This window comes from Anomaloglossus baeobatrachus, chromosome 1, assembly GCF_048569485.1.
Source record: "Anomaloglossus baeobatrachus isolate aAnoBae1 chromosome 1, aAnoBae1.hap1, whole genome shotgun sequence".
NCBI classification, from domain to species: domain Eukaryota; kingdom Metazoa; phylum Chordata; class Amphibia; order Anura; family Aromobatidae; genus Anomaloglossus; species Anomaloglossus baeobatrachus.
The window spans coordinates 573,730,275-573,747,149 of record NC_134353.1 but is presented as its reverse complement, the minus strand read 5'-3'; the positions used below and the strand labels follow the sequence as shown (position 1 = coordinate 573,747,149).

At 43.7% G+C, this 16,875-nt stretch overlaps 1 protein-coding gene across 3 annotated transcripts in view; it reads left to right on the top strand.

Annotated features, from left to right (window-relative positions):
* JAK2 (Janus kinase 2) overlaps window positions 1-16,875 on the top strand; it is a 329,829-nt gene that overhangs the window by 228,649 nt on the left and 84,305 nt on the right. For all 3 annotated transcript variants that reach the window (XM_075317543.1, XM_075317563.1, XM_075317553.1), the window contains exons 5-7: window positions 7,128-7,273; window positions 7,931-8,252; window positions 11,326-11,445. In XM_075317543.1, the coding sequence (XP_075173658.1) occupies window positions 7,128-7,273; window positions 7,931-8,252; window positions 11,326-11,445 (588 nt within the window). The remainder of the gene's footprint in view (window positions 1-7,127; window positions 7,274-7,930; window positions 8,253-11,325; window positions 11,446-16,875) is intronic.

Sequence of the window (16,875 nt, the reverse complement as noted above, 5' to 3'; positions counted from 1 at the left end):
CAGCTGTGAGGCTTTATCCTGGCTGGTTATCAAAATTGGGGGAGGACCGCACTCCGTTTTTTTAACGTATTTATTTATTTTACTATACGCTATAGACCCGACCACCGACTGCTGTGATTGGTTGCACTGAGACAGCTGTCACTCAGCGTGGGGGAGTGTCTGGCTGCAACCAATCACAGCCACCGGTGAGCAGGGAAGGAGTGAATACGAGATGGAATAATGAGCGGCGGCTCTGGAAGATGAAAGAGCTGCCGCGGGAGCAGTGTGACAGCCGCCCGGTCATCGGTGAGTTTGGAGCGCTTGCTCCTACCCCTTTGGGCCAGATTCTGTTCCCCATAAACCTTATATGGGTAGCAGCATCTGGCCAGATACTGGTGATCAATCCTCCGCCGACCCAGAGTCCGTGGGTGATTGATCTGCCAGCCCTCGAAACCCTAGGGACCTGCGGAAAAGAAGTGACATGCAATTGTTTTTGCGGCGGGAATCCCGCAGCAAAACGTGCAGCTATCAAAATCCGCATAGTGCGCATACCATTTTTTTTTCCCATAGGATTTGCTGGTGAATCACTGCAGAGCTATTATGAACATTTCCAGCAGTGAAACATGCAGCAAATCCGCGGCAAAAACCGGCAAGTGTGCACAGGGCCTAAGGCCCTCTGCGCACTGGAAAATGGAATTTTCTCAAGAAAATTCCACAGGTATTCAAAGATTACCGCACCCGCTGTAAAAAAAAGCGGCAAACCGCACCCGAAAACCGCATGCGGTTTGCTGCGGTTTTACCGCGGCATTGTTCGCGGTTTTGCCGCGTGCTTTATTGCATTCAATGCAATAAAGCACATTGAAGAAGAAAAAAAAAAAGTCATTTCATTCTGAGATAGAGAAATAGACAGACGAATAGATAGATAGACAGACGGAGGGATAGATAGATAGATTAATAGATAGATAGATAGATAGATAGTCCCTGTGAGCACACTCTGCATTTCTCACGGTCGGTAGTAAGTTCATATTACCGGCCGTGGGAAATGCCCTGGAGTTACCTCTGCTGTCTCGCTGCGAGGCTGCATTCAGCAGTGTCTGTGTCAGTCGCGGCTGGATGCAAGCATCGCAGGACGCCGGAGCTGTGGATTACGTCGGAGTTTTGTTTCAGGAGGGGTTGATAAAAGGGTGAACGAGGCTTATTTGTGTTTTATTTAAAATAAAGGATTTTTCGGTGTGTGTGTGTTTTTTCACTTTAGTTACGGCTTGATCATGTCAGCTGTCTCATAGACGCTGCCATGATCAAGCCTGGAGTTAATGGCGGTGATCCGCCACCATTAACTCCTTGTATTACCTTGACTGCCACTGCTACACGGCAGCAGGACAAGCCGGGGACACTCCGGTACTGCCGCATAATGCATGCGACAGTCCCGGGGCAGCTGCGGCTGATATTCTCGGCTGCGGGAGGGGGAGTGAGGCAGGGGACATTATCCCTGCCCCTCGCCCTCCCCAGCCTGAGAATACCGGGCCGCCGCTGTGTGTTTACCTCAGCTGGACGGTAAATATACAGCTGAGCCCACGTGTTTTGTTTTCTATATTTCCGTTTGATTTCTATGTGTATTCTGTCTGTGTTCTATGTCTGTGATGTCTGTGTGTGAGTGTGATCTGTGTGTGTTTACTCTCTGCTCCGCTTCCTCTTCCTGTAATGACATCACTTCCCTGCAAACCGCAGGCAAGCGATGTACATTACCGGAGGTAAACCGCGAAATACCGCGGGGAATAACGCAGGAAAACGCAGTGAACCGCACAGAATTTGCTGCCTGCGTTATTCCCTGCGGGATTTCACGATTACATTGGAGTCAATGGAGTGAAATCCCGCAGCGATGTGCGGAAAAGAATTGACATGCAATTGTGATTGAGATGTTATGAACATTTTCTGCAGCGAAACATGTAGCAAATCCGCAGAAAATCCGCGGCAAAATCCGGTAAGTGCGCACAGGGCTTAAAGGTATTCCTTCTTATTGGAATTTCTTCTTGTACCAAGCGTATTTACCCAGAAAATGGTAGTCCCATGACATACACTACAGTTCAAAAGTTTAGGGTCACTTAGATATTTCCTTATTTTTGAAAGAAAAGCATTTTTTTTTTCAATGAAGCTATAACATTAAATTAAACAGAAAATTCACTCTATACATTGTTAATGTGGTAAATGACTATTCTACCTTTTGATTTTTTTTAATGAAATATCTACATAGGTGTAGAGAGACCTATTTCCAACAACCACCACTCTAGTGTTCTAATGGTACATTGCGTTTGATAAACTCAAAATAGAGAAAAAAAAAAAAAGGTTTCAGCTCACCAGTTTGTTGCAAATTCAGCTGGATGGAGACTCCAGGACGGTGCTCAGTAGACAAGGGAGGCTATAGACAATCAAAGTAGGGAGGGAATAAAGCACAAAATGTCGATATAGACAAAAATTTGTATAGATTAAAAAATCATCTTTAATTCTTAGTAGATAAACTACATGGTGAGGAGAAAATTTCCTATGATTGACGCGTTTCAGACTCTGGGTCTTTAGTCATAATCAACATTGTGTTTGCTAACTGTGTTAGAAGACTAATGGATGTTTAAAATTCCCTTGAAAACCCTTGTGCAAGTATGTTAGCACAGCTGAAAACAGTTTTGCTGATTAGAGAATCTATAAAACTGACCTTCCTTTGAGCTAGTTGAGAATCTGGAGCATTACATTTGTTGGTTCTATTAAACTCTCAAAATGGCCAGAAAAAGAGAACTTTAGTGTGAAACTTGACAGTCTATTCTTGCACTTAGAAATTAAGGATATTCCATGTTAGAAATTGCCAAGAAACTGAAGATTTCCTACAACTGTGTGTACTACTCCCTTCAGGGGAGTGCACAAACAGGCTCTAACCAGAGTAGAAAGAGAAGTTGGAGGCCCCGCTGCACAACTGAGCAACAACACAAGTACGTTAGGGCGGCTTTGCACGTTGCGACATTGCACGTGCGATATCGATGGGGTCAAATCGAAAGTGACGCACATCCGGCCTCGCAGTTGATATCACAACGTGTAAAACCTTTTTGATACGATGAACGAGCGCAAAAGCGTCGTTATTGTATCATCGCTGCAGCCTCCGACATTTCCATAATGCCGATGGTGCGACAGGTACGATGTTGTTCCTCACTCCAGCGGCAGCGCACATCGCTGTGTGTGAAGCCGCAGGAGCGAGGAACATCTCCTTACCTGCCGCCCGGCTGCAATGAGAAGGACGGAGGTGGGCGGGATGTTTACATCCTGCTCATCTCCGCCCCTCCGCTCCTATTGGCCGCCTGCCGTGTGACGTCGCTGTGACGCCGCACGACCCGCCCCCTTAGGAAGGAGGCGGGTCGCCGGCCAGAGGGACGTCGCACGGCAGGTATGTGCGTGTGAAGCTGCCGTAGCGATAATAATCGCTACGGCAGCTTTCACTAGATATCGCACGTGCGACGGGGGCGGGACTATCGCTGCAGCATCGGTAACACATTGTTACCGATGTCGCAACGTGCAAAGCCCGCCTTAGAGTCTCTAGTTTGAGAAATCGACGCCTCACAGGTCCTCAACTGGCAGCTTCATTAAATAGTACCCGCAAAACGCCAGTGTCAACGTCTACAGTGAAGAGGCGACTTTGGGATGCTGGCCTTCAGGGCAGAAGGGCAAAGAAAAAGCCATATCTGAGACTGGCTAATAAAAGAAAAAGATTAATATGGGCAAAAGAACACAGACAATTGACAGACGAAGATTGTAAAAAAGTGTTATGGACAGACAAATCGAAGTTTGAGGTGTTTGGATCACACAGAAGAACATTTGTGAGACACAGAACTACTGCAAAGATGCTGGAAGAGTGCCTGATGCCATCTGTCAAGCATGGTGGAGGTAATGTGATGGTCTGGGGTTGTTTTGATGCTGGTAAAGTGGGAGATTTGTATAAGGTAAAAGGGATTTTGAATAAGGAGGCTATCACTTCATTTTGCAACGCCATGTCATACCCTGTCCACAGCGCTTGATTGGAGCCAATTTCATCCTACAACAAGACAATGACCCAAAGCACACCTTCAAATTATGCATGAACTATTTAGGGAAGAAGCAGGCAGCTGGTATTCTATCTGTAATGGAGTGGCCAGCCCAGTCACCAGATCTCAACCCTATTGAGCTGTTGTGGGGGCAGCTTGACCGTATGGTACGCAAAAAGTGCCCATCAAGCCAATCCGACTTGTAGGAGGAGCTTCTGGAAGCATAGGGTGAAATATCTCCAGATTACCGCTGCACATTAACAGCTAGAATGCCAAAGGTCTGCAAAGCTGGAATTGCTGCAAAGAAAGCATTCTGTGCCGAAAGCAAAGTGTGAAGGAGAAAATTATTATTTCAAGTAAAAATCATTATTTCTAACCTAGTCAATGTCTGGACTATAGTGTCTATTCATTATGCAACTCATTTGATAGATAAAAGTATGTTTTTTTCATGGAAAAAAAACAAAATTGTCTGGGTGACCCCAAACTTTTGAACTGTAGTGTAATTTACCCCCAAATTGTTAGTGTATTTGTTTTATATTTTGTTTCAGGCACTTTAAGAATATATCTAGAATATTTTTGGTTTCCAACATTTACAAAGAAAGTGTGTCTTGATATAAATTTCAGCCATTTTATGACATTACATTTCCTTCTAAGCCAATTGTTTGGCAGTTGCTTTATAATGGAGATGTAGCCTGCACTTGATCTCAGAAATGAAAAGCATGACCATCGTTTTAATTTTTGTTTTAGAAATCAATAGTACACATGAGAATAAGCAACTTTGTAATATATCTGATCAGACAAATCTGATTTTCTCTTTGCAAAAACTGATCAGTCATTATCAACATTCTTAGGTAAAATCTAGTGAAGACTTTCCCCTTACTGAGATGGAAGATGGCAGTTGTTAATGATGAGATTGTATGAGGACGGGGGAGGGAGGAACTAGGGGAAGAGGGAGGTGCTAGAGGCAGAGCTCTGCCCTCTTCTATCTACATAGAATCTCATCAGCACCAATCTCCTATCTCAATAATGGGAAAGTCGTCACTGATACAGATTTTACCTCAGAATTGAGAATTTTGATAATGACTGATCAATTATGACAGAGAAAGAAGCAGATTTGTCTGATAAGATATATTACAGAGTTGCTTATTTTCATGTGTACTATTGATTTATGAAATAAAAATTAATACGACGGTTACGTATTAAGAATAGATTCTTTCTATGCATGATGATTTTCTGGGGTATTCCCACCTCAGCCAGTCATGAAGTCATGACGGATAAGGTATCCCCTGTTCTTATGTGGTACGCAGAAGTGGAATGAATAAGGAAATAAGCTATGAAGCTTTATTGTTTTTAGTTAATAAAGATATTTAGTATACCCTGTTATGGTATTTTCAGATAATAAAAGCAGTTCAGAATCCTCACCTCTTGCCTATAGTTGAAAGTATCTTCTGGATGATATGTCCTGTCCTGTGTTCGACTTTATACTGACAGCCCATTGATCTTTTTGGGCACTTTTTAATTCTTAATTTTCTAAAAGTTGGGGCTGACGAGAAATTAAATACTTAAATGAGTACTCAGGAGAGAGAAAAAAAATATTCTAATAATGGCTACACAAACTATAAAAATGAAATCCATAGTGCTGTTCCCCACCTTGACAGCATGCTTTTTGAGTAGCTGGATTTTTAGGATACGTCCACATATAGAGTATACAACCTTATCTCTGCTCTCCATAATGAATTCAGCGGTTCTGAAAAATAAAGGTGAAAGACATAAGCCCTTGACTACCTATCTAGAACATTGCATGCAAATTGAAATCTATTTCCCTGTTGTCACTATCTACCGTGTTTCTCCGAAAATAAGGCAGGGTCTTATATTATTTTTTTCTTCAAAAGTTGCGTTAGGGCTTATTTTCCGGGGATGTCTTCTTCTTTTTCGATGAATAACGTAATCTACATTTATTCTCGAACAAAAAAGTCAACATTTATTCAAATTTAGTCGTGACCAAAGGCTGCTCTATTGTCAGCAACCCATTCACAGATCATGTCTTCCAGCTCAGGAAATAAGTGTTGCTGACCTGATCCACACGAGCTTCTTAGCATTTCGCTTGTAACCTGTTGACTGAAGTTATCGCACTCTGTTCACCAACTTCAGACCTTTCAGATATCTAGCATTTTCTCTTTGGAAAAAGTGTTGAGATTTTTTCCCTGAGAGTCGTCTATGATTCCTTTCTTGTACTCTATGGAATAGCTCTTTTTTTTTGCCCTTATATTGGCTAATATGGTATACTTCTTGACTGTACTGTATGGTATGGTTTGCAGACCCTTCACCAAAAAAAACAGACACCCCCAAAAGTATAGCTCTCAAAAGACCCCAAAAATAAGGGTTGTGAGAGAGCCTGGCAGTTGACAACCCTTCTTGCAAGGAGTCTCGTCGGGTCTTTTGAGTGATATTCTTTTGTGTTTGCTTTCCTTTATTGAATGGTCTATCTCTCCTGCTGCATTCTATTACCAATTGATTTAACATGTTTACATGTATTGCTTCCTGAACACTATTTCAATTAATATGAACTGTGACTAGGGCTTATTTTTGGAGTAGGGGTTATATTATATTTTGATCATCTGCATAAATCCTATAAAAAAATAAAAAAAAAATCAGGCTATTGCTTATTTTTAGGGTAGGTCTTATTTTCGGGGAAATGGGGTATGTATGCCTAAGACCTACTTTTGGGCTGGTGGATACCCTTATGACCTTATCAGGGTGTTTTTTTTTTATTTGATATCTACATACCCATTTTGTGTTTTATCCATTATTTATTTAGTCATATTTTCTAGTTATTGTAATAGAATGGCCTAATATATTCAGTAAAAGTTGTTTTATCATTACCTCTCACATACAGCTGTTTCTTATATTCTAACTGTAGGTTGTATTATCTGAGTGGAGATGTGCTCCATCATCTCAGCTTTTCACGCTATTTCTAAAATCATAACAATGGTACCTTAAGTTTAATTTTACAATCTCTGATTACTTCAGTTTGTATACCATAGAGAAATGCCATCATTCTGCTAAACTTTTTTATTTAATTTAAAGTGGCGAGATGATTTTCTGAATAGCTGGATCACCGTACCCATAACACATGAAACACAAGAGGAGTGCCTCGGCATGGCTGTCCTTGACATGATGCGTATGGCCAGTGAAAAAGCTGAAAGCCCAATTGCAATATACAATGCTCACAGGTATTTGCGCTAGAAGACACATTTTATGTTAAGTTATATAATTATTGTAACATCCATTAAAAAGTAGGACAAAAGGTCCATTGTGGTATCTACTGTTGGCTGCATTTTTTATTTACGGTCGTTCTCAAGTTCTGAAATGGATACAATTGCAAAAGGCTTGTAAGAACAAGCAACTTTACAATTTGGTCTTATTTTAAATTTTGTAAACTGCTAATTACCTATGTTGCAGTAAACCAGCGATAGCCAGTCACCTAGTCAAAGAGCGCAGCTGTTACAAGCTTTTTGTTGTAGAGCTTGAATGGGCTGCTCGGAAGCTTCACGTCTCCTGTGCTCCATGGTCCTCCAATGCTCCGAAGATAAAGCTGCCTCTGCGAGTAGAGTGCGAGGGTGCACAGTTCAGGCCAGGAACAGAACACTGCTGGTTCTCTGAACCATCAGTCATTCCTAAACAAGCCATATTGAGACAGCCCATATATTTTTTTGTCTCTCTAGCCATAAATCTATTACATTGACACTAATAGAGCTATCAAAGGTTGTAGATGTTTTGAAATTACAATTTGAACAATTTTTTTATAGGGTGAAATAGACTTTGAATATATGTTTTCACAAGATTTCTGTTTCTGTACCGTAAATTAACGCACTCTTATTTTTGTGCAGCTATAAGACATTTTTACCGAAGTGTATTCGTGCCAAAATCCAAGACTATCATATTCTGACTCGCAAGAGAATCCGATACAGATTCCGAAGTTTCATTCAACAATTCAGCCAATGCAAAGCTACTGCCAGAGACTTAAAACTCAAATATCTCATAAACCTGGAAAACTTGCAGTCAGCCTTTTACTCCGAACAGTTTGAAGTTAAGGAAGCTTGTCGAGATCCTTCAGGAGGAGAGATTTTTGCAACAATTGTGGTCACTGCAAATGAAGGTATTCGATTTTCAAGAGGCAGATCTAAAGACAAAGATCCATTTGATGAGCAGGTAAAGAGTCATCCATTTGATTTCCAGTATATGTGATTTCAATCATGTGTCTAGAATCAAAGAGGGGTGTTAAGCCCAGCTAAAACACAAAGCAAATCAAAAGAACACATCCTTAAAGAAGTGGTTCATCCATACTTATTATTGGCCACAACGATATTATGTTGAGAAACAAGGTTTCTCTTAAATACCTTATGTTGCCAATAGTGTCTGTGAGCAGCGCTATTGCGGTCCATTCGTCCCCGTCGCCTGACCCCCAGGCTCCATGACCTCAGGGATTCGGTGATGTCACGTCAACTTCCTGCTCACCTGACATCACCGCGGCTGGCCTCAGACTTTGTGAGTGACTGGGCTGTGGGCGGAGTTTCACTGCTCGTCACAGCCCAGCATCCCTCCTGCTTGTGTGCTCTGCAGCGAAGGAGGAGAGAGCAGGGAGATGATCGGCTGTGATGAGCAGGGAAATTGAAATGAGCACGATAATATCGTGGCCAATAATGAATATGCGTGAATCAGCCCTTTAAAGGGAAGGTGTCATAAAAAAAAAAAAATTTCAATAACTGAAAAAATATAAAGTATTAATGTTTTAATGTTCTCTTAAAAACAAATATTATTTAAATTGAGAAAAATATATATTAAAAAAAAAGTTTGATATTTTCCACTCTTAAACACTAGGGGGATCAGCTGCTGAAATCCTGCTGTACAGCTACTATAGAACTAGCTCACATTACAGCTGCCGTAAAATTGGGTGAAATCTGCTCTCCTTTGTGTGTTGTCACAGCTCCCCCTCGTTCTGGGTGTTTCCAAAAAGATAAGCGAGAATGAAGTTTAGGATTACAGTGCGGAGTCATTTTGTTTGTGACCGCAAAGTGATCCTAATATGTATAAAGTGTCACTAAGGTCAGCTGCATAGTGTTCCACTGTAAGCCAAATGCAGGAGAAACACCGGGCACTGCTGGAAATCCTCAGTCGTCTCTATTTATTATGTACTTTTTTGGGATAGACTAAAGGTGCTTTACACGCTGCGACATCGCTATGCGACATCGCTATGCGACATCGCTAACGATATACCGTCGGGGTCACGTCGTTAGTGACACACATCCGTCACGTCGTTAGCGACATCGCAGCATGTGACACCAAGGAGCGACGATCAACGATCGCAAAAACGTCAAAAATCGTTGATCGTTGACACGCCGCTCCTTTTCATAATATCGTTGGTGGGGCATGCCGCTGGTTGTTCGTCGTTCCTGCGGCATCACACATCGCTATGTGTGACACCGCAGGAACGCCGAACATCTCCTTACCTGCGTCCACCGGCAATGATGAATGAAGGAGGTGGGCGGGATGTTCCGGCCGCTCATCTCCGCCCCTCCTCTTCTATTGGGCGGTCGCTGTGACGCCAAACGCATCTCCCCCTTGAAGGAGGGATTGTTCGGCAGCAACAGCGACGTCGCTGAACAGGTGTGTGCGTGTGATCACCACATATCGCAGGAACGACGGGGGCGGGTGCTATCGCTCGCGACATCGCTAGCGATGTCGCAGCGTGTAAAGCACCCTTTAGTCTGTACGGGTGCACAATCCTTAAAAGATAAGTCCATCTGTAGAATCCATCTGTAAGAAAGAAAGGCAGCAACCACCATACTTCAGTGTTCAGAGTTTAATCTTGAACACCGTTCAGATGCATCAGGAGTGGAGGGGAGATGGGGAGAGGCACGGCCGAAGCACATTTGTGCGAAACGGCGTGCCGTCGTCCTCACCCCACTGCCTCTCCCCATCTCCCCGCACTCCTGATGTATCTGAACTGTGTTCAAGATTAAACTTTGAACACTGAAGTACGGTGTTGCTGCCTTTCTTTCTTCCAGATGTTCCACTATATCCCGTGCCGCACTGTATCCCAATGACCCTCTGACTGTTTCTCAATACACCACTGACTTTATCCCAATGACTCTCTGACTGTTTCTCAATGCCCCACTGACTGTATCCCAGTGATCCACTAACTGTATCCCAATAACCCACTGACTGTATCCCAATAACCCACTGACTGTATCCCAATGACCCACTGACTTTATCCCAATGCCTCACAGTATCCCGCGCGCCCATATACAGTGCTGCTGGCCGCCACTGGTACTAACCCCATCCATCCCGGTGGGTGACAGGGGAAAGTGGAGCACACAGCATACACTGTGAGCTCCACAAAGATGGTGCTGATCTTCACCCTCTGCTGTGATCTGGACAGCCCAGGGGGCGCGTCCAGATGACAACAGACACTGTTCCTGTGTTAAGTATAGGGTTGCAGTCCAACAACTGTCTTCTATGCATAAAGGGATGCCATAAAGGAGGTTACTCACAGGGCTGTCGTTACTCACAGCAAATCTAAGATGGCAGCCCCCAGTGCTGCAGTAAAACTAGAATTAAATATAAACTAAATAAACAATGAATTTAATTTTGTATTAAAAATACTTGATTTCATAATCACTATTATTAATACAAAAATAAAACGCGACACCTTCCCTTTAAAGTGTGTTCACATAATGCAATTGCACTGTGATTTTTGGTGTGATGTACGAGATGGAGGTAAAAATGCAATAGTAATGCAACTGTTTGGAAAATTGCAGAATAAAAACGCAGTGTTATCAATTTGTGTGAACAGACCTTTAACACTAGAACTACTGAGGTAGTCATTTTGACTACCTTGCACCATGTATTTCTATATAGATGTCACGAGTCCAGTAGTTCTAGTGTTAAAAGCAATCTAATGATGAATTGATGATCACCTTCCCCAAACCAGTGTTCTTAACGGTGACTGTAGTTACGCTGTCTCGCCTGTATGACTGAAAGCTGGCAGCTCCCAGGAGAAATAAAGTTAACTTTCTTCCGGGTTCTGCACTTTCAGTACTGCAGCTAGGCACCTTCATAACACTATTAACCCTTTATCTGCAGGTTAAAAGCGTTACATGACCTGACGGATTGACTTTAAACAGAAATAAATATTTAGCTTTCTAACTCTTTAATAATTGTTTATTTGTCTCTTTTATTGTTTTCTTTTTTAAGTATAGTCCAATATGTTTTATCATGACAGGACCTGCAGACCTACTGTGATTTTCCAGATATAATTGATGTAAGCATTAAACAAGCCAGCAAAGATGATTCCAGTGAAAGCCGAATTGTGACTATCCACAAACAAGACAACAAGTCTCTGGTAAGTTGCTAAACCTTATAAATTAAAAATTTTCTTTTGATATTTTATTTTTTGTTCTACCGGAATCCAATATTGTTCTAAAATGGGCTGTATGTGCACTCACAGCCAGTAGTCTGTGGAGTATATATTGTCCCTTGTAGCAATGTGTCATTGAAACAATGTATGCCATTCTTGCCCTGTATGAAATGTGTATACAGTGTAACCTTGGTTCACGAGAACAATCTGTTCTGGGAGTGTGCTCGTAAACCAATTTACTTCCCAAGGAAAGCATTGGAATGCAGACAATTCGTTCCACAACTTGTAGCATGTCCCCTCCCGGTCCCCTATTGTGCCATTACACACACACCCACACACACACACACACACACACACACACATGCACATGCACATTATGCTCACTTATCCTCCGTTCCCTCGCCAGCCTGGTTTTTGCAGTTCGCCGGTAACCATGGCGGCCGAAGCAAGGGCTGGCACTGTCAGGCCTTCAGCGGCTGTCATCATTGGCATGAGCCGCTTGCCTCTGATTGGTCATCGCGCTGACGTCAGTGGCTCTGATTGGTCAGCGATCTGCCTCTCGGAACCACAGCGGCAGCTTCTGTATCGATCGCGATGATTACCGGATCCACATACCGGCGGACTATAAGAACCAGTTATCGGGCCGGCGAGGGAACGGAGGATATGTGAGCATAATATGTGTGTGTTTGTGCGTACAGAACCGGAAGTGTGTGCGGTATTTTGCTCGTACAGCAAAGCTTGCTCGTAAACTGAGTTACAAATTTACAGCAAGTTTTGCACGTTGCACAAGGTGAAGCTGTATGGGAGAGTGATGTGAAAGAAGCCGTTTCTGCAAGCACGCCACAAACAGAGTCGCCTGAGGTATGTAAAAGCACATTTGGACAAGCCAGTTACATTTTGGAAGAATGTCCTGTGGACTGATGAAACAAAGATTGAGTTATTTGGTCATACAAAAAGGCGTTATGCATGGAGGCAAAAAAACGCGGCATTCCAAGAAAAGCACTTGCTACCCACAGTAAAATTTGGTGGAGGTTCCATCATGCTTTGGGGCTGTGGGGCCAATGCCGGCACCGGGAATCTTGTTAAAGTTGAGGGTCGCATGGATTCAACTCAGTATCAGCAGATTCTTGACAATAATGTGCAAGAATCAGTGACGAAGTTGAAGTTACGCAGGGGATAGATATTTCAGCAAGACAAAACACCGCTCAAAACACCGCTGCAAATCTACTCAGGCATTCATGCAGAGGAACAATTACAATGTTCTGGAATGGCCATCCCAGTCCCCAGACCTGAATATCATTGAAAATCTGTGGGATGATTTGAAGCGTGCTGTCCATGCTCGGCGACCATCAAACTTAACTGAACTGGAATTGTTTTGTAAACAGGAATGGTCAAATAGACCTTCATCCAAGATCCAGGAACTCATTAAAAGCTACAGGAAGAGACTAGAGGCTGTTATTTTTGCAAAAGGAGGATCTACAAAATATTAATGTCACTTTTATGTTGAGGTGCCCATACTTTTGCACCGGTCAAATTTTGTTTAAATGCGGATTGCACATTTTCTGTTAGTACAAAAAAACCTCATTTCAATCCAGAAATATTACTCAGTCCATCAGTTATTAGATATATGAAACTGAAATAGCTGTTGCAAAAACCCAAATTGTTTTAAAGAAAAAAGGTTAACATTAATAGGGGTGCCCAAACTTTTTCATATGACTGTATATACATTGGTTGAAGTAAGTATTGAACACCACCAATTTTCTAAATAAATATATTTCCAAAGGTGGTACTTATATTAACTTCTAACCAGATGTCGGTAACTACCCATCCAATTCACCAAAGCAAACAAATCAAACCATAGATGTCCATAAATTAAGTTATGTACGTTAATGAGATATGACACAGGGAAAAAGTATTTAACATGCTTCCTGAAACTTATTTAATACTTCGTACAAAAGCCTTTGTTGGTGATGACTGATTTAACACGCCTCCTATATGGAAAAACTAGTGGCATGCATTGCTTATGTGTGATTTTGGGCCATTCTTTCACACAAACACTCTTCAAACCTGAAGGTCCCATGGCTTCTTCTATCACCTCTGAGCTTTAGTTCCTTCCATAAATTTTCTATTGGATTCAGGTCATGTGACTGGCTGGGCCATTCTAGCAGCTTTACTGTATTTTTCGGACTATAAGACGCACTTTTTTCCCCCCAAATGTTGGGGGAAAGTGGGGGGGGTGTCTTATAGTCTGAATGCAGGGCATGGCTGCGGGGAATGAGGGTGCCGCAGTGGAGCGGGTCATCGGCGGCATGCGCAGGCTGTAGCAGCACCTACCGTGACCACGTGGGCCTGCTCATTTCATATGCATGCATCTTCCCACCTATCATCTCTCAGCGCTCAAGCTGGCGCTGACAGGTTGGCGGGATGATGGGTGGAGGAGCCAGCCCGCATGATCACCCCTGGCAACTACAGCCTGGTGTGATCATGTGCGGCTGTATTTACTGCCCCCCGCGCATCATCATCAGGAAGATGGTAAAATTGTACACTTGTGGCTTGCATAGGTCACTGTTCACACGTGCAGTTTCACAGTATCTGGTTTGCAGCCTATTAGTTACGCCTCATCACAATAGATGCAAGCGGGCTGCGCCAGTACTATATATGTGCTCCATGCAGGGACAGTGAGTATAGTTTGCAAGGCCTAACATAAAGAGGCCTGGCTGCATCCTGTATAAAATATTCTGAGCAAAAGAATAAATATATGAGATATTGGTAGGTAATATGGCCAAGTACGGAAGCCCACAATTCACATCACGGATCCTCATTTTTGTGGGTCCCTACACTAATCTATCATATATGTGTGCCGCCCCCGCGACAGCCGACTGGCTGCTCGGACCCGGATCCACAGTGGCTCGAGGGGTCTCTGGATCCGAGGCAGGGTCGCACGGCTACCAGGAATAAAAAGGGGGGATGTTTTGGGTGGTGAATGGGATAATGTTCGTGACACCACCCACGGTGTGTGGTAACGTGAGGGACCACCGATGCCGGTTGGGGGGGAGCCCGGGGACGATGGCGTGGCAGCTCGAGATGTTAAGCCCTCCGTGGGCAGGGGAAGTGGTGTCCCGGGACTCGGTGATGGTTGGAGTGGGGAACCCGTTGGGGGTGAAGGGATATCTGGTACTCACACAGTCCAAAGTCACGGACGCTGACACCAGGTATTCCAAACTCTTGAATGCTCCGTCTCCCTTGGTTGAGCATGCTGGGTCCGTGCCCCTTTGGTGTTACTGGTTAGCTTGAAGCCTTGTCCCTTGGCACAGTGTGTCCTTCGTATAGATCCCTTTCGCTTAAAACTACTCGGGTCCCGCTCACCTGCGTGGCTGGCAGGGTGAGCTTGCTCTCAGGGTTCACGCTTGGGATTTTCTGGACGGTTGTGGGAAATCCTATCCCCCTCGTTGCTCTAGTACCCCGATTCTGGAGCGGGTGGGGAACGGTTCTTGATGACTCCTTTCCCGTCTGGTGAATTACTGGGCTGCGTGAAGCTTCTTCCCAGCCTAGAGCTCACGTACCCCGTCGTGCCCTGCCCGATTGTAGCACAAGGCAGCTGGCCTGCTCCCTGTAGCAGCACCGTGCCCCCTGTCACTACCCCCTGCGACTGGGGTTCCAGCTCCTTCTGGCCAGGCCAACGTCTGACACCTGGGACGGGTAAAGGAGCCCAGCTCCACAGCGTGACCTGTCATGTCACCGCTGTCTCACTGCTCAACTACTCAACTGACTTCTCTGCCCTCCCTCTTCCATCCCTCCATCTTGTTGGCCCTATTCCCCTCAGGCTGCCCAATGGGTGTTTGGTGGGTGTGGTGCAGAGTGTTCCTCAGGATTTAGGTATACCTGTTGGTGGCAACACCAAATTGGCAGGACTCGTAACCATGGAGGAGTGGGTACCATGCAGAAGGGCAGATTGCACGGCACCCTTGTGACGACCTGAAAGGCCAGGGCGTCACATATGTATATACATAAAAAACACCAAAAGAGATGCAGAGGTTGAAAGAGTCAATAAATAAAAAAGAAGAGCCAGCTCACCTTATGAAGGAACCATTGACTCCGCTAGATTGAAAGAGTCACAGAAAAGCACTGAAGTGGACATCTCTTGGCCACATCCCACGCCGATAACCACTTCATTGTGAACAAGGCCGTTCAGAAACAGATGATGAATGCCACACAAATCCAGGCACATATAAGGGAGGTGAGAAGCACTCAAGTGTCCCATCAGATCATTCAAAACTGTTTACATCAGCGTAGTCTGTGGGATAGATGACCTGCAAGGGTACCTGACACACCACCAGCCACCAGTGTTATCGTCTTGCTGGATGAGGGACCAGTGGGCCTCAGTGCTATTCATTGATGAAAGTTGATTCACGCTGAGCAAAAATCATGGCTGCCAACAATGTTGGAGGTGTCAAGGAGAGTTCTATGCAATTGCCACTGTTGTCACCATACAAGCTTTTGGTGGTGGTGGTGTTATATTGTGGGCTACAGAACTGCCCTGAACTTTGTGAATGGTACAGTGATAAGTTACAACTACTTGAATAACATCATTAATCCTTTTCATTGTGCCTCTCCATGAACAACAGAGGACTAATTTCATCTTCATGGACGACAGTGCTCCCGCTTATCAAGGTCACATAAATAGGGAACGGCTGTTGGATACTGGGGTATGTCAAGTGGAGTGGCTTGTACTTTCTCCAGACCTGAATCTCATAGAAAACCTATGGGATTAGCCGAGTTGCTGTGTAGAGGCTCGTAAGTCTGTACTTCTGTACCCCAGAACCTCAAATACCTGAGGGCCGCCCTTCAGAAAACGTAGGATGCCATGCCTCAGCAGACAATAACTCATCTTGTGAACAGCATGAAACATTGTTGTCAAGCTGTATTTGATGCTCAAGGCCATATGACTAATAATTGAGACAGTGACATTTTGGGGGGTATACCTGCAACTGTTGTTGGCTTTTGTTTCAATAAATTGTTTGAGATGAGGAAATCCCATTGCATGCTTATACTTAAATGTCCTACCTTCATGATAAAATATCACTGTATCGTGAACTTTTTACATTTTACATAAATTTCATGTGAAAGCAAAATATCCCTAACTTTTTGTGAGTAGTGTATGTAAATGAAGATCTAAATCACTGTGATACAGTATCTTGACAAATGAGAAGTTAAAGGGGTATTCCCATCTCCAAGATCCTATTCCAATATGTAGTAGGTATAATAATAATATTCGCAAATACCTACAATTAGAAATGTAGTATAGTTCTGATTCACTTACCTCATGTGCAGGACATTGCGGGTCTTTAGGGTATCCATGGTTACAACCACGAGCAACTAACTAACGAACTGTCACTATATGCATGGTCGTAACCA